This window comes from Rhincodon typus, chromosome 14 (genome assembly GCF_021869965.1).
Source record: "Rhincodon typus isolate 14 chromosome 14, sRhiTyp1.1, whole genome shotgun sequence".
NCBI lineage: Eukaryota > Metazoa > Chordata > Chondrichthyes > Orectolobiformes > Rhincodontidae > Rhincodon > Rhincodon typus.
The window spans coordinates 41,019,772-41,038,232 of NC_063345.1; the positions used below are offsets into that span (position 1 = coordinate 41,019,772).

The 18,461-nt window shown below is 41.0% G+C and overlaps 1 protein-coding gene across 1 annotated transcript; it reads left to right on the forward strand.

Annotated features, from left to right (window-relative positions):
• The first annotated feature begins 3,258 nt into the window (after window positions 1-3,258).
• mars2 (methionyl-tRNA synthetase 2, mitochondrial) lies at window positions 3,259-12,335 on the forward strand. Its single transcript, XM_020510572.2, has 3 exons — window positions 3,259-3,597; window positions 5,820-6,154; window positions 6,705-12,335. Exons 1-3 carry the CDS (start codon window positions 3,300-3,302, stop codon window positions 7,905-7,907), a joined length of 1,836 nt encoding a protein of 611 aa, XP_020366161.2. The 5' UTR covers window positions 3,259-3,299; the 3' UTR covers window positions 7,908-12,335.
• The last annotated feature ends 6,126 nt before the right edge of the window (window positions 12,336-18,461 follow it).

Genomic DNA, 18,461 nt, shown 5'->3' on the forward strand with positions numbered 1-18,461 from the left:
AGCCTTTTGTAGTTGTCACAGTAATTTTCCAAAATCAAGATAGGAAAACTCCTATTCAAAATGTGGGTAACTATAGGCCAATTGTCATACCACCTATTGGAAAAGTATTGGAATCAATTGTTGGTTGATTTTTGAATTTTTATCACCTATATCTAAGTACAGTGCAAGCTTTGTTTACAAGTAGATCATAGGGTGGAAAATGGACTTGGACAAAGTAAAGCATTAGGTTGCATTGTGTGCTGGGCTGATCATAAGATCAGCAGTATTTGAAGTTCCAGAGTCCATTCGTCAGTCTAATAACAGCAGGGAAGAAGCTGTCCTTGAACCTATGTGTTCAGACTTCTGCATCTTCTGCCTGATTGAAGTTGTAGGAGAGCTTTAGCAGGGTGGGATAGGCCTTTGCTGGCAGTCTTTCTGCAGCAAAGAGATGTGTAAATAGAGTCCATGGATGGGAGGTTGGCTTCTGTGATGGTCCAGGCTGTGCGCACAATCTTCTGTAGTTTCTTACAGTCCTGGGCAGAGCAGTTGCCATACCAGGTTGTTATGCAGCTGGATTATGCTTTCTGATGCATCTGTAAAAGTTGGTGAGGAACCTTCTGGACATGCCAAATTTCCTGAGCCGCCTGAGGAAGAAGTGTTGTCCTGACCACTGCATCTACGTGGTAAGTCCAGGACATGTGGTCAGTTATCGTCACTCCTAGGAACTTGATGCTGTCAATCCCCTCAAACTCTGCTCTGTTGATGTAGACGGATGTGTATTAAGGAGATGATAGCAGAACATTTAGAAAATCGCTATTTAATCAAGCAGAAACAGCATGGTTTCAGACTCGTGTCTGACTAATTTACTAGGTTTGTTTTTGAGCTCTTGACCAGAGGGGAACCAGTAGATGTGTTGTATTTGGACTTCCTGAAGGCATTTGAAAAAGTACTTCAAAAGGTGGTCAGTAAATAAGAGTCAATAGTGTTGTAGGCAGTATATTGGCATGGATAGAGAATTGGCTTATTGACAGGACAGAGCAAGTAGGAATAAGGAGCTCTTTTCCAGGTTGGTGAGCTGTGGCCAGTGAGGTTCTGCAGGGATCAGTGCTGGGATGCAACTGTTTATGATATTTATTAATGACTTGGAGGAAGGAAGTGAACGTATTGTAGCCAAATTTGTAGAAAATACAAAAATAGTTTACAGTTTACAGATATACTGATAGGTTAAGTGAAAGGGCAAAAAGTTGGTATATGCAGTATAATATAGGAAAATATGAAGTTGTTCATTTTGGGAGAGAAAACAAAGGAACAACAACAAAAAAAAAACTGCATCAAGCTTCAACAAAAAGGGACTTGGGGTACTTGGCAATGAAACACTGAAAACAGTGCAACAGGCAATCGGGAATGCTTATGAAACGTTGGCCCTTATTTCGAGGGGATAGAGTATAAGAGTAGGGAAGTATTACTGCAACTGTACAAGGTGCTGATGAGACCATAGCAGGAGTACTGTGAGCAATTTTGGTCCCCTTATTTAAGGAAAGATATAACTTCTTTGGAGGCGGTTCAGAGAAAGTTCATTGGGATGATCCTTGCTATAGAGGAATTGCCTTGTATGCAAAGGCCAAACAGTTTAGGACTCTACTCATTGATTTAGAAGAATGAGAGGTGATCTCATAGAACAAATTGGATTCTCGAGGGACTTGACAGGTAAATACTGAGAGGATGTTTTCCCTTAAGGGAAAGTCTAGGACTAGGGGGCATAGTCTCAAATAAAGGGTTGTGGATTTAAGACTGAGATGAGGAATTTCTTCTCTGAGGTTTCAGTTTTTGGAACTCCTTGTCAAAGCTGTGAAGTCAGAGCCCTGGTCTATAAACTAAGGCTGAGATAGATTCTTAATCAGCCAGGAAATCAAGGTTTATGAGGAAGGGTCCGGAAAGTGAATGGGAGGAATTTTGGATCAGCCATGTTCCTATCAAATCAGAGCAGGCTTAAAGGGCTGAATGGCTGACTCCTGCTCCTATTTCTTATGGTGTTATGGAAGCATGGTAAATAAAAGTCCAGTCATGTTGATCAATTGAATCCATCAAACAACAACATAATATGATAGGTAGATAAATTGAAGAAGCTGGGTCCTTCTCCTTTTAAAGTGAAGGTTGAAAGGTGATTTGAAAGAGGTGCTCAAAATCAAGGTGCCCAACTAGCTTCAGAGATGCTGGAGAATTTGAGAATACAAGGTGTAGAGCTGGATGAACACAGCAGGCCAAGCAGCATCAGAGGAGCAGGAAGGCTGACGTTTTGGGCCTAGACCCTTCTTTAGAAACCAACTAGCTGTTCTTTGAATAGGTCCTTAACTGATTGCCAGAGTGAGGGATGCCACATCGCATCAGGCATGGCTAACTGGGGATGCGACCATTTTATCACCTGCCATCAGCACACTGGATTAAAGATTTGGCTACATTGAAAATGCATCAACTGGAATGGGACTTGAACTTGGAGCCTCGGGCTCGGAAGCAGGTCTGCTGCCCACAGTGCTACACTACCTCTTTTAAAAGGGTGGATAAGGACAGAAGAGAATTGCCTCAAGAGCCATGTTTTAAAGTGATTAGCAAAAATGTCAGAGGCAATGAGGAAAGCATTTTTTTGACTCCGTGAATGATTGAGATCCAGATTACTACTGGAGAGTGTGTTGGAGTCAGATTTTATTGTAGCTTTTAAAAGGGAAGTGGATAAGCACCAGGTGAAATACGATGTTGGATTTTGGGGCGAAGGAGTGCGTGGTGGGAGGACTTGGCATCTTTCTGTGCACCAGGATTTTGGGGGAATTGTCTGCCCAGTGGGAGGAGATGGTACCTTTCTATGCTGCAGGTTTTTGGGGAGAAAGGCAGGGTCCAGTCTATCCGTGTGCTTTAGCACTCTGTGGAGAATGGGCTGAAGCAGCATCTGGAAGGCAAAAGAGATTGAAATTGCTGGAGAAACTGAGGATCTGCAGAGACGAAGCAGAGTTAATGTTTCGAGTCCAGTGATTCTTCAGAGCCAGACCTGAACCATGAATTCTGCTATGTCTACACAGATGCTACCAGACCTGCCGGTAGGTAGGGTTTCTCCAACAATTTCAGTCTTGGGTTTCAAATTTCCCGCATCATCCTCCTCATTTCGAGATTTGAATTCTGATTGGCTGCCAAGACCTAAGTGTTTTGACTGGTTATGAGTGGGCATGCGCAAAGGGAACAGTGGTGCTGATGGGGCATGCGTGCTAGGGCCCGGGTAGTGCCCATGCGCGGAGTTGGCAGGCGGCGGTATCCTCCCCCTTATTCCAGGGATGAGGGGCTCTGTATCCAGGCAGGCCGCGTTCCTGTCGTCTCTCGGCTCTTGGCGGCCCTGGCTGGCCCCTGGCAACGGGCGGGTCCTTGGCTACCTCCTGGCCCCGGATCGCCCCGCTCTTACTCCTTGGTCTGCCCGTGTTCCTTCTAGCCGCCGTTCGGGCCCTTCCCTCATCACCACCCCCATCTTCTATGTGAATGCGACTCCCCACATCGGCCACCTGTACTCGGCGGTGCTGGCGGACGCCTTGTACCGCTCCAGGATTTTACGCGGACATGAAGTCAAGTTTGCAACAGGTACGGGGAAGCAGCAGCAGCTCGTTAGCCGGTGAACTGAGCCGACAGGGTCCAGCTCCAACATCCAGATTATTGGACGGTGGATGCTGACACAGTTTTATATTCAGAGTTTCCACATTTTTTAGTTTTTAATTCCTACTCATTTGGCGGGTAAAACATTGCGTGTAAGTTTCCCAAAAGTTTTGTAGCAATTTAGTTTGTACATAAAACTTCACCGAGCTAATCGCAGGGTTGATACCAAAACGTAACTTTTTCTCTGCTACCCGATGATTGGAACAAATTGGGAGGTTACCGTTGCAGTGCTGAAAAATTTTACGAGAATCTTCCAGTACACTCGGATGATTAGTCGCAGAGAGAATGGCATTCGGCAGCCGATGACATCCGATACTTTGTGCAAACAGGTTCACATTAATTATCATTCTGTTAGAATAGTTTCTTAATGTACTGTTGCGTTAGATGTATGCCTGTGAATGTGAAGATTCAGGTACTAGGAAATATTTTAAACCAAAAGATATTGTACAAAATTGCACTGTATGATGAATTCTCTTCCTGATTGAGCATGCCTCGAAACAGTGCTGAACCCACCTGATGGCTTCATATTAAATTGTGCCATTAAAATACCAGTTCAGATTTTTAAAATTCATTCATTGAAGGGGCATAGGCATTTGCTGCTTAGGCTAGCATTTATTACCCGTCCATAATTAATCTTGAGAAGGTGTGGTGAGCTGTAGTCTTGAATTGCTGCAGTCCTTATGTAGGGAGAGAGTTCCAGAATTTTAATTCAATGGTACTGAAGGGATGGTGTGTGGCTTGGAACTGAACTGACAGGTAGTGATATTTACATGTGTCTGCTGCTCTTGTACTAGATGTTGGATACCATTGGTTTGGCATGTGTTGTCAGATGAATTGGTATCAGCAATACTGTGTTCCTTCCAGGATGTGTATTTGCAGTTCTTTTCAATAGACTCAATGCTGAAATCACCAGCTGGTTCTGGAGTAAAGACAGTTTTAAATGTTAGCATCAGAAAATATTCTTGACCTGTAATTGAAAATTATTGATAAACTATCCCTCTGGGTCTGAAGAATTAATTTTACATGTGGAATCTTATTAACAGGAATAGGATCAAAAAGGGTAGTGGAGAAACAGATCAGCAGCTGTGCTGGTATTTATGCTGCATTCAAACCCCCTCCCATCTTTTCTGAACTGAACCAACCGAGATAACCAGCTATTTCTTTCTCTCTTATATTGTTGTCTAGTTTCTCATTGAATATAAGCTATTCCCAGACCCTCTGGCAGTGAGACCCACAATATTACCACTCTTTGGGTGAAGTTTTTTTTCTGAATTCTCTTTGATTTCTTGCTGGCTATCCTGTAGTAGTGGCCTTTTTCCACAGACTAGACTTTCTTTCTATCTACTGTATCAAGACTTTTCACTTTTAATGACCACTACTAGACCAACCCTTAGCTTTTTATCACAAGAGAAAAGATGCCCACCCAGTCAATACTTTCCAGAGACTTCTATCCATGCATTTCTGGTATCATTCTTGTAAACATTCTCTGCACCCTCTCCAAGGTCTCCAAATCCTGTGTATAGTATAGAGACCAGAACTGCATGCAATACCCTTTTAAAGTGTGGTCTAACAGAAATTTGATGCAGGTTTAGCATAACTTCCATACTTTTTTTACCTATGTCCTCTTGAAATAAAACCTCATGCTTGGTTTGTTTATAACTTTGCCAATGTATGTTGTACCTTTTAGTGATTGATGTTATTTGTATTCCCAGATCAAACTGTTCCTCTATCCCACATTGACTTTTTCTGATTGTTCTTATCTCTCTCCCTTAATCTCCTCTATATTTCCAAACTATAATTTTGCATGACTTAAACTGTAATTTATATTTTCTGTTTTGTTGGTTTTGGGGACAGTGTTTCAGTGAAGATGCTTTGAGCTCATTGAGCCTTCCCATTGCTTGCTTCGTTATTGGATCTCAGTAGAGGGTGCTGCACTTAAACAGAGAAGTCTGGGAAATTGGAGATGCTGCTGAAAAGCCTGCAAAAAGTCTGTTGGAAGTTGTAACGAAGGTGACCAGCTAAACCAATTATTTTATCACTGACATCAAATTCTGGGCAGTTATGTATTCTGATGTTGATAGCTACACTATACAATACTAAGTAGAAAAGTCAGGTAGTCTTGTATATCATCACTTTACAATTTATTTCAGGGACAGATGAGCATGGCCTGAAGATTCAACAAGCTGCAGATGCTACAGCTGAAGCCCCATTGGAATTCTGTTCCAGAGTGTCCAAGGAGTTCAGGATGTTGTTCCAACAATCCCTAGTTTCATACACCGATTACATTCGAACCACAGAAGAACGTCACAAAAATGCTGTCCAACATTTTTGGTGTGTCTTGCGTGAGAAAGGGTACCTCTACCAAGGGACGTATGAGGGATGGTATTCTGTTCCAGATGAGACATTCCTGTCTGATTCACAAGTTGTGGAAAGAAAAGACTCTGATGGGAATATTATTAAAGTATCTTTGGAAAGTGGACATAAGGTAAATGTATGGGAAAGACTTCCTAACAATATCATACAAGTTCAAATCTGATCAGTACTCTCTCTGATAGGAGCATTATTTGGGATCAGCACACTGGGATAGATTTGAACGGATAGGAGCAATATCTTTGGCTATTCAGTGCGTTGCTGTGTGCAGATCAGCACTTTCTGTCTGTAGAATGTTGTTTTTTTTTATTTCTGTAATGCTTTAAGTGACATTAATGAGCTTGCTGACGAATAAACCTTCCTTCTGCCCTGCCCCAAAAATGCACCTTAGTCTAATCTTGAAAGATCATGCTGCTGCGTCAGTATATTGTTGTTATTCTATTTGTAATCTTTGTGTGCTCTGAACGTGAAAAGAAATTTTGTCATTGGGTGTCAGTTGCATTTATAGAGGTGACTTTTTCATCTATGCAAATATACCTTAGTCTGTCCACAAGGAGCACTTACTCTATTTAATCAAAAGCATAAAATCCAATAGCTGGGGAAAATTGAAGCTGTTTCTCATCTTTTGAAATAAGTCTGTTCTAAACTGTGTTTCTAATCTACAGGTAGAATGGACTAAAGAAAAAAATTACGTGTTCAGGCTGTCTAAGTTCAGACCAATGTTGTTAGATTGGCTGAAGGAGAATCCACATGCAATATATCCTGAAAAATTTTATCACATTGTTGTCCATTGGCTCCAGGAAGAAATTCCAGACTTATCAGTGTCCCGACAGAGGAACCGTTTGAAGTGGGGCATCCCAGTTCCTGGAGATTCAACACAAACAATTTATGTATGGCTAGATGCCTTAGTTAATTACCTTACTGTAGCAGGTTATCCAAAGGATCACAATCATTTGTGGCCTAGAGTACATCACATTGTTGGGAAAGATATTCTTAAGTTCCATGCTATATATTGGCCAGCTTTCCTGATGGCAGCTGGTCTGCAATTGCCAAAGCAAATATGTGTACATTCGCATTGGACAGTCAACGGCCAGAAGATGTCCAAAAGCCTTGGGAATGTTGTTGATCCCATGCAACGATTTTCTGTATACACTGCTGATGGCTTCAGATATTTTTTGCTGCGGCAAGGTGTGCCAGAAACAGACTGTGACTATTATGATGATAAAGTGCTTAAGGTTCTAAATGCAGAGCTTGCAGATGCATTGGGAGGCCTCCTTAACCGGTGTACAGGCACACGCATGAATCCTGAGCAAATCTACTCTTATTTTTCAAACCACTGTTTTCCTAAAATACCACACGTAGGTAATTCAAGCAGAGCAACAACTGAGGATTACAAAATGATCCAACTGGTTGAACAACTACCTTTGGAAGTTGAACATTGCTTTGAAAAGTTTCAAATTTATAAAGCTCTGGAAGCTATCAGTTTTTGCATTCGGTTAACCAATGGCTTTTTCCAACGGCATGCTCCCTGGAAACTTGACCAAAAAAGCACTGAAGATTGTTGCTGGTTGGATACAATACTTCATGTCACTTTGGAGTGCTTACGCATTTATGGAACCCTTTTGCAGCCAGTGATCCCAACAATTGCTGACAGATTACTTTCAAGGTTGGCTGTTGGACCGCAGGAACGAAATTGGAGACAATTGAACTTCTTGGCCAAATATCATGATAACATCTGCCTTTTTGAGGGAAGAAAATTGGGGCCTGATACAGGACTCCTGTTTAACAGATTAGAAAGGACTGATAAAACACAAAGCAAAGATCAAGGCAATTGGAAAACGAAGAAAATGCAACATATTCTAAAATGAATTTGAACCACTAAATTTTATCCACATGTTGCTAACATCCTAATCATACTGCAGATATGTTGTCAGTGGTAGTGCTTTCAATGTTATAATACAATAATGTTAATATAAAATACTGTTTACATCCAATGACAATTGAGTTTCTCAAGTCTTATAGATTTATAAAATCATTAGCTTTCCTAGAATATTTACAGCCAAGAGGGCAGCCTTTTTCGCCTAGTGTATCCATGTGAACACTCCACAAGAGCAATTCAGCTAGTTCCACTTTCCTGCCTTTTACTTGTAGCACTGCAGATTTTTTTTCTCCAAATAATCCCCCTTTAGAAACCCATGGTAGAATTTGCCTCCACTACACTTTCATGCTATGCATTCCAGACCCTAAATGCTCACTGCGTTGTATTTTAGAGAGATTTTTCCTTGTGGTGCCTTTAGAACTTACGCTTTTCACTTTACATTAGTGTGCTCTGGTTCATGTGCTTCTTCTGGTGGCAACAGTTTCTCCCTATCCACTCTATCTGGACAACTCATGATTTTTGAACACCTCTGTCAGATCTCCCCACAATCGTCTCAGAACAGCAAACACAGCTCTTCCCTCTGTGCACATTGTAGAAGTTCCTTATCCTGGAATAATTCTTGCAAATCTTTACTGCAGTTTCTCTAATGCTATTTTATTCTTCCTGGATTGTAATGCCCTGAATTGAACAAATTGCTCCAATAGAAGCCAAATCTGTCTTTTATTCTGTATGTCTGATCAACTAGTGAGCTCTGACATTGTACTGCCTTTCTGTCTTCTAGGGGATGTACCTTGTCTAAAAACAAATCATCTCCTGCTCAAAGGCATTCCTGTTGTTCCATTATAGTTTTTATCTGTTTATAACTTTTTATCTCGGCAAGATTTGCTCTTGTTAAAGTTGAGCCTCTTCCAATTAATGATTTTTGTTCAGATTTGCTGCTGCTCCTTTTCAATAACTAACCTAAAACAGTGGTACTGTGCTCCTCAACGTTTTTGTACTACTACTAAACTCAGTGCTCTAGAACCGAATCTAGCAATGTCTTCTCCCTTGTTAAACAAACAGCATACTGCTTCAAAAATACAAGCTCGTTACTGAAACTCCTTTCCTTCGTCTTCTCCTTGTGTGACTACTATCAGGACAATTGTACAGATTTTGCATTTCTTTGTAACTTGCTTGCAAATTTAATGCTGTCTATCTTTCTCACAAATAAAGCAGCACAATGGCTCAATAGCATTGCTGGCTCACAGCGCCAGGGATCGAGGTTCGATTCCAGTCTCAGGCGACTGTCTATGTGGAGTTTGCACATTCTCCCTGTGTCTGTGTGGGTTTCCTCTAAGTGCACCCACAGTCCAAAGATGTGCAGGTTAGGTGGAGTGACCGTTCTAAATTGCCCATAGTTTCCAGGGATATGCAGGTTGGATGGATTAGCCTTGGGAAATGTGGGGATACACGGCTGGGTGGGCTGCTCTTCAGAGGATCATTGTAGACTCAATGGGCCGAATGGCCTGCTTCCCCTCTGTATGGATTCTATGAAGTTGGTGGGTTATAGAATACAGCCTGTAGTATGAAGATCTGTTATTTCTTAGTTCTACCTAAATTAATTCTGTTCTTGGTCACTCCAAGACATCCTCTTACTATCCAGCATACGTTTTGTTTTTAACACAGCCATCCATCCAGCATATTTTCACCCTTTATTCTTGAACACTTTGTATCAGGGAGTACTTAATACCCAGTTCTGTCCATTTTTGAGGCAGTAATCCATTGTCATAATATTGCTGACACAATGGCAATCTGAGACTGCAGCTTACCAAACCCATTTACCACGCTTGTATTCACAAGTATCATAAACCCAGTTTGGAAGGATTCTTGTGGCACAGTAGTAGTGCGTTAACCTCTAAGCCAGAAGGCAGGGGGTCAAACCCCACCTGCTCCACCTGTACATCATGCCATCCCTGAACAAGTTGATTAGAAAATATAAATCTAATTTAGATCTTTCTCCAATCTGTCTAACTTTGCTTAATTCCAGTTATTACTTTATTGCCATCTATCTTGGCCAGCTCTTTATGCAACTTGTTTTTCCTCTGAAATAACCTCTTGGTTTTCATCATCATCTGCCAAGTTGTTTAAAACACTTAGTCACATATCTGATCACGTGTAATATGTCTAGCTTGTACAGATACCATCTTTCCGCAGAATTGTTGTCAATGATTTTATTGGTCTGTCTGTTAGTTCTCCTCTTAATACTCTAAAATTTGCCTATAGGGCCTAACTCTTCTTTCTATGCTATTTGTTACTGACATAGACCATGTTTGCTGACTTTGCCTCATGAGTGTTTTGCAGCTGCTCAGTGCCTTCATCAATCCTGGCATCAAGGAAGCAACAGACCTATCTTAGATCAATGTCAATGGCTGCAGATATCTGTCCCCTGACTAGAGAATCCCGTAACTATATTATTTTCCCAAATTTTCTTCTGCCACTGCACAGTTGAGAGACCTATAAAGTTGGTCCTTGTTACACTCCTCAAAGCAACCATCAGATACTACTAAGAAACAAATGCTGCTTTGACTGAAATGTGCTCTGGACTTTACTAACTGCTGTGTTCTTTGATTGGGAATGGATGACCAGGAGGCAATCTGCCCACACAACTGAAGGAATTATGCAAACACATCTAGACACTTGGTATGCACAAAGCACTCGGCCTTGTAGATGTACCACCACTGATGTCGTCTGTTGTGCTTTGTGCATTAGATATACAAATGAGCATAATTTCAGCTACCACTCAAGTTTGGAAACTTGGTGTTAGATCCATTCATGCTGACGATATTTCCTGCATTGGTAGATGTTCAGGGTAAGAAAAACGTACTGAGTTCCCAAATAAATCAAAACATGAACTTTTTAGACCCCAGATGCCTTGCCATGCCGATTTTAAGTATTTTAACAGAAATAACTTAATGTTTTAATAAATAAATACCAACTACTCTTCAATCAACTGCTTCTCTTATACTGTTGTCACTTTATTTATAGTAGGTTCACTGATCCTAAATCTTTGCCAAAATGGCTTTGTGAGGTGAATGAATAGGTCTGTGTTGACACATCTTTACCATTTCAGGAGCTGTTACAATGTCAGTGCAGTACAATCGTTTCTACAATAAGACCCTACTTGTACTTATGTGTTGATAATAACTTTAAATTATATGAAGTCAATTTTATTTCATTAACTTCGCTTTTAATTTCTGGATAGTTTTTAAGATTGTCAAGCTAAGTTATTGTATTCATTGTTCTGGTACACTGCCATGCCAGTCCACCAGATCTTTCCTACAAAAAAAGACTCATTGCATTATTTATTTTTCTTCTGTTCTCCTCCGGCATTATCTGAGGGTTGCAAGGCACTGTTTAGAGTGCGCTATTTGTCCCTCTTTTCCCACTCCGATTGGAAACCAAGTGAATGCTAGGATCAAACCTGCATTCTTCCCCTACTGTGGAATCTTAGCTGTGGTGATACCCTAATATGGTCATCATTTAGCAGCAATTTAGCTTGTCACAGTAAGCAAGGTTGAATCAAATCAAGCAATCAGTCATTGTTTACACTAATACTTGATGTGCAAATTGCATTTCTAGAACTGGTGAGAAATGGCTGAACTTTTACCTCAACTCCACCTTCCTGTACTATTCCTGTATCCCTCAATTTTCTAATTCAGGATGCATAATGCTAAATTCCTAAAACTGAAACTAGTGAACTTACTTACGTGGTTTTGCATAACCAAGACAACCAGCATTTTGTGCAATGGACTCACTGTGCTTTCATGCCATGCATCCAGTTGACCTAGATTAAGGGTGCAGGTTGTCCTATGTCGTGATAATTTGTAATTATTAGGAAGCAGCGTTAATTTATTGTTGAAAAAATGGAGGAATAGAACTGCATCTGATGCTGTATTTGAGTCCTCTTTCAGAATTCACTTAGACGTTTATCATCATGCTTGTTCCATGTTTATCTTTTTTGCTTCTCCAGAATTAACACCCATACTTTTGGATGTTTTAGATCAATTTTACTGCACTAGATGGCAGTAGTTCACAAATCAATGGCTGGAGTTCTGAAAATGATTATCCTTAAATGCAGTGTAAATTTACGATTACCGTAGTCTGTGTTTGCTTCACACAAATAAAGATCATCTGTATATTAAAAGAAACATTTATGTGCTGTATTGGACAGATTTTTTTGTACCTGTGATCAAGCTAAATGGATCAACAGAGATTGTAGTAAGAGATTAAAGTAGCAAATTTAAAGTTGGGATAATAATGGAGGACTATCATATATCCTGTACCTTCACATGACTTGAATCAATACTTGGTTTGAAAACTAATTGGATTATAAAGTGTAACAGAGGAAAATATTGGCTTCTGCTGCCAGTAATGGAGTATCGGATACTTGTTGTCTTTGAGTTATACGTTACATCACCAGTCATGGTTGTAAGAAATGTCTACACAGTTAAACTTCCTTCCAAGCAAAAATTGCAATTTGCAGAAAGCCTGGGAAAACGATTGGAACAGATAAACAAAAAATACCAAATAAAATGGTTCTGGTATATTGTCACACTATCACAGACATTCCCGTTGTGTTCTCTTGTGTTTTCAAGTTCATTTCTGGCCACAACTTGCTTAAAAGCTGGTACATTTCTAACATTTTTGGGTTCTGATGAAAGATCATTGACCTGAAATGTTAATTGTTTCTTTCTGTGCAAGTGCTGCCTGATCTGCAGAGTATTGTTCACAATTTTAGATAGTTTAGATTTTATTTCATAAGCTTCCTTAGAGGCATGCACTGTGTAAATTTACTATAACTGACTCTCAGAAATTAACAACTTGGTTAACAAAACAACAATCTGCCTTTATTATTTGAAGAACAACACAATAAGAAAATATTATCTTATTTGTTTTTCCAGACCTCAGTCCTGTTTCCAACCAAACAGTGATTCGAGCAATTTTCACTACCTACACTTGAAAGGCTGTGCTTTATTCTGACAGTCTTCCATCCCACCAGCTTCCCACTTGGGTTCAACACCTTCATTTCTGTCATCTTTCTGATTAAAATTGTTCTGATAGCCTCAGCCTTACCTTAAAATAACCTGATTGGTTGATAGCGCAGTCTCCTTACAATCCTTCAAAAGCTATTAAGCTTATTTTTGGAAGTCATGATAGAAGAAGGGTATAATCTGGGGTTATTAAATAATAGGTTGGAACCTTTTGGCATTTTCCAATTACATTTAAGGGTTCAGAGAGGGTTTTTTCATACTGGTGTTCCTTGAATTGCCTGTGCCTTTTTAAAATTTTGTCCCTCCTTTGAGATGGGGCAGAGTAGGTCATAGAGTCCTACAGCATGTGGACAGGCCCTTCTGCCCAAACTAGAACAAGCCGACCAAACTGTCCATCCACGCGAACTCAATTTCCCTGGGAAAATAATACAGTTATGGGATCTCTAGTCAGGGGATAGATATCTGCAGCCATTGACATTGATCTAAGATAGGCTGTTGCTTCCTTGATGCCAGGATTAATGAAGGCACTGAGCAGCTGCAAAACACTCATGAGGCAAAGCCAGCAAACATGGTCTATGTCAGTAACAAATAGCATAGACAAAGAAAAATTAGGTCCGATAGGCAAATTTTAGGGTATTAAGAGGAGAACTAACAGAGCCATAAAATCATTGGGATCAATTCTGAGGAAAGATGTTATCTGTACAAGCTAGACATAGTCGCATATCTGACCCTGTGTAATAAGTGTTTTAAACAAGTTACCAAGTCTTCATGTCTTCTCCATGCTAAACACAGAGGAGAAATATTCATTGAGGACCTCACCCATCTCCTGCAGTTCCACACATACATGTCCAGGTATTCAGGAATATTATACCCAAATGAAATGATTATATATAGGTCTGATTACTTTTCCCATTCAGAGCATGAAAAATAGTATGTGCAATATTACTGCCAACATGCTTTCATATGACAAGCTGACATAGATTGAACATTGAATGTCAGCATAAAGGGTTGATGGTTGTCATATGTGTTCATGCACATTGTGAAATGCTTTAAAATGTGCCCTTGACTGTGATTTAATGCTGTGAAATTATATTGTTGGATATACGCTATGGGTTTCTTATAACCAATATCGAGAAAGTAAACTAAAAATAAAGTGCTGGAGACACCCAGCTAGGTCAGTCAGTATCTGCGAAGACAGGTTAGTACCTTCAATCCAATGTCTGTTTCTTAGAAGCAGTTTCACAGATGCCTCTTGATTTTCTTTTTGATGTTGCTAGCATTTCTGTTCTTATTTCAGATTTCCAGCACATACGTTCTTCTTGATAGCAAAAATTTAGTTTTAGTACCTCCACTGCATCATACAGGAATCATTGGTGCACTGCAAAATAACCATATACTATTTGTGGAAAGCAGTATTTTAAGGTTGTGGTTCTCTGTGTAGGCACTACATTGCCATTATAACACACTTCAAGGAAGTTGAAGCTCTCAAGGGTGACTGATTACGGTAAAGACTTTACTGCCTTATGCTGTACTAATTACTAGTGGTCTAGATGGGGTGGTGGGGTGGCAAGGTGGCTCTGGTTAGCACTGCTGCCTCTCAGCACCAGGGACCTGCGTTCAATGCCACTCTTGGGCAACTGTCTGTGTGGAGTTTGCACATTCTCCCCGTGTCTGTGTGGGTTTCCTCCCACTGTCCAAAGATGTGCAGGCTAGGTGGATTGGTCATGCTAAATTCCCCATAGTGTTCAGGGATGTGTACATTGGGGGGATGGGTCTGGGTGGGAGGCTCCAAGAGTCGTTGTGGACTTGTTGGGCTGGAGGTCCTGTTTCCACACTGTAGGGAGTCTAAGTCAAATAAGAAATGCATGAGGTGAACTATGGAGTGGTGCAATTTATTCAATTATCTGTTCTTGTAAGTATGTTATTTAGGGGATGGCTTGTTGGTCGAGGGGTACGATCCTCACTTAGAGTACTGTACAGGGTGGATATGCAAGAGGTCCTGGCTTCAACTCCCAGACGAGCCTAGGTTTCTTGCTTCACTTAGTGAATAGTACAGTGACTAAGTGTTTAGCATTGCTGCTTCACAGCACCAGGGACCTGGGTTCAATTCCAGCCTTGGCTGAGTGCAGACTTGATGGGCTGAATGGCCTTTTTCTGTATTGTAGGGATTCAGTGATTCTAAAACCATTTGCACCAAATAACATGCCTGGCACGGTGGCTCAGTGGTTAGTACTGCTGCTTCATAGCACCAGGGACCTGGGTTCAATTCCACCACCAGGTGACTGCATGGAGTTTGCACATTCTCCCTGTCTCTGGGTGCTCTGGTTTCCTCCCACAGTCTAAAGATGTATAGGTGAGGTGGATTGGCCATGCTAAATTGCCCATAGTGTTCAGGGATGTGGAGCTTAGGTGAGTTATGGGGGATGGGTTGGTGTGGACTTGTTTGGGCTGAAGGGCCTGTTTCCACACTGTAGGGATTCTATGGTCATAATTATGTTTTTAACATCCCTGTTATCTTTCACCTGGAAGTGAAACCAATCTCCAGACCTTTGTGGAATTTCTCAGTCTGACAACTGTGAAACTATATTTGGTTAGCTGTTTGATAGGGAGCCTTATGCAATTTTCAGTTGCTGACCTTGCCACATGTTTGCTTTCTCTCCTTCCCCCTATTTAAAATAAAGTTCCAAAAACAATGCAAAACTTATAAAAATAGCAATTACTGCCCCAGGAAAGTGAGTAAATCCAGCTGAGCACTGAAATAACCTCAAAACAAAGAGCAACTCTCATAGCCACTGTCCTCTCCTGTCCACCTTTTTTCTTTGCGGTTTTGTTTTATTCCTAACTCCGCCACAGCAGTGATTCTCTGCTTAGTTTGAAAATAAAACTCCAGTCTCCCAACCTACCTCGATCCCCTACAATTTGCCTACCGACACAAAAGGTCCACAGAGGATGCCACATCCCTAACCCTGCACTCATCCCTGGAACATCTGGACAACGAAGACACCTATGTCAGACTCCTGCTCATTGACTACAGCTCCGCCTTCATTATCCCATCCAGGCTGATCTCAAAACTGTGTGACCTTGGTCTCAGCACCGCCCTCTGCATGGATCCTCAGCTTTCTGATCCACAGGCCGCAATCAGTGAGGATAAGTAACTGCTCCTCCTCCACAATAACACTCAACACTAGAGCCACCCAAAGATGCATCCTCAGCCCCCAACTGTACTCCATGTACACCTACGACTGTGTTGCCAAATTCTGCATGTCCGCCATCCACAAGATCACTGATGACACCACCATAGTGGGACAGATGTCTAACAATGACGAGTCAAAATCCAGAAAGGAGATAGAGGGCTTGGTGATGTGGTACAATGAAAACAATTTGCCCCTCAATGTCACCAAAACTAAAGAACTGATCATCATCTTCAGAAAAAAAGTAGAACATGCCCCCATCTATGTCAACGGAACTGAGGTTGAGAGAGTGAAGAGCATCAAGTTCCTCGGAGTGATGATAACTGATGACCTGTCTGGACTTCCCATGTAAATGCGAAAGTCAAGAAGGCACAACAATGCCTCTTCTTCCTCAGGCGGCTCAGGAAATTTGACGTGTTCATAATGTCCCTCACCAACTTCTACAGGTGCACCATTGATAGCATACTGTCTGGGTGCATAACAGCCTAGTATGGCAACTGCTCTGCCCAGGACTATAACAAACTACAGAAGGTGGTGTGCCCAGTCCAGATCATCACGGAAGCCAACCTTCCATCCATGGACTCTATTTACATAGCTCGCTGCAGCGGAAGGACATCCAATGCCCCGGTAATGACCTACTACAACCTCTTCCGTCAGGCCGAAGATACAGAAACCTGAACACACGAATGAGCAGGTTCATGAACAACCTCTTTCCAGCCGTTATCAGACTGTTAAATGGATTCTAACCTCAAATAATATAACCTGGAATGTAACCTGTATGCCTGTAAGACGTTTTGATCTGTACGTCCTTTGCTTGCTGTGATCTGTCTGTTCCACTCAAATAAAGCTTTTCACTATATTTCGGTACACATGACAATCAATCAATCAATAGCCCTAACACTACGTGATTAATTTACATTTCAATATCTTATCTGAATACAGTTTTCTTTTAGTATAGTAGTTGACAGTGATAGTAGCAGTGCTGTGTAGTCTTTGCCGGCCATAAGCCCTCCCTTTTTCTTAGCACTACTTTAGTGCACAGATCCAAGTATCATTGCTCTTTAAAAAATGCTAGAAATAATTAGCAGGACAGCAGGACAATATCCACAAAGAAAGAATTGTCATTGTTCTCTATTAACTCTCTATCTGATTAATTCTATTTTCCCTTCCCGTGCGAATATTTCATATTTTCTGTTTTTATTTCAGCTTTTGTTTTTGTCGTTGTCATCAGTAATCACTTACTAACAAGTATGATTGTCCACCTAGGAAATTCCGTGTGACTGGTCATGGGTTCTGTGGGTCAGTGTGGCTGATGAGCCCAGCCTACAGCAACATCACCAACCACACAATTGGCAGGTATTTCTAGGAAGTGAAATTGGTTCTTGAAATTGCTGGCATTCCTTTCTCAGGTTCCTTTTCCATATTTCCTCTTGCGGATGAGTGTTCAGAAAGAGTTGTGTCCCTTCATACAGGAGTTTCCTCCAAGTCAGTTTCTCCTGAGCAAGAATCTTCCATGCGTTGATATCTATGCTGCATTTCTTGAAGGAAGCCTTCAGGAGCCTCTAGGTAGTTGCCTTGTGTGGGATATTTTTTAACGTGGGAATGCTTTTGCACATTAGCACACACAAGATCATTGCCAGTAGGTAGATCCAGTTCCAGTGGTAAGGACTGTGAATCTCCCTACAGCTTGCAGCCGTTATCACACTGAAGAAGGGTCTAGGCCCGAAACGTCAGCTTTTCTGCTCCTCTGATGCTGCTTGGCCTGCTGTGTTCATCCAGCCCTGCACCTTGTTGTCTCAGATTCTCCAGCATCTGCAGTTCCTATTATTCCCAAATATCTTTCGCCTTTTAAATATTTTGCTGTAATTGCCATTGTAGTTAGCTTGTTTCACGTGCTATTTTGCACATTATTCGGCTTGATTTGATCTTTCTGGTATTTCTCCATTAATAAAAATATATTTTGTCTGTTGCTGAGAATTTCTGTCTTGTGAGCCACAGCACAATTTTGAAGGAGAGACCATCAAAAGAACCGCATGTTATTGCTTCCATGTTAGGGAGCCGTATGTAATGGCTGGGCAACACTATTTGTTAAGAGGCAATATATCCAGTGTTAAATACCAGGAATATTATTCTTAACTTCCTCTCTATATAGACATTAACTGACGAGATTGTCATTACAGGATTGATAATTTTAAAAAATACTAAATGAACGAGCTTAAACTAAAGCAACAGTAAATGCCTCAATGTACCTATTGCCTGAAGTGATCACATCCCTGTCATTTATTACCCTTTAACGTCCTCCTGAAAATTCATCTCATCCTC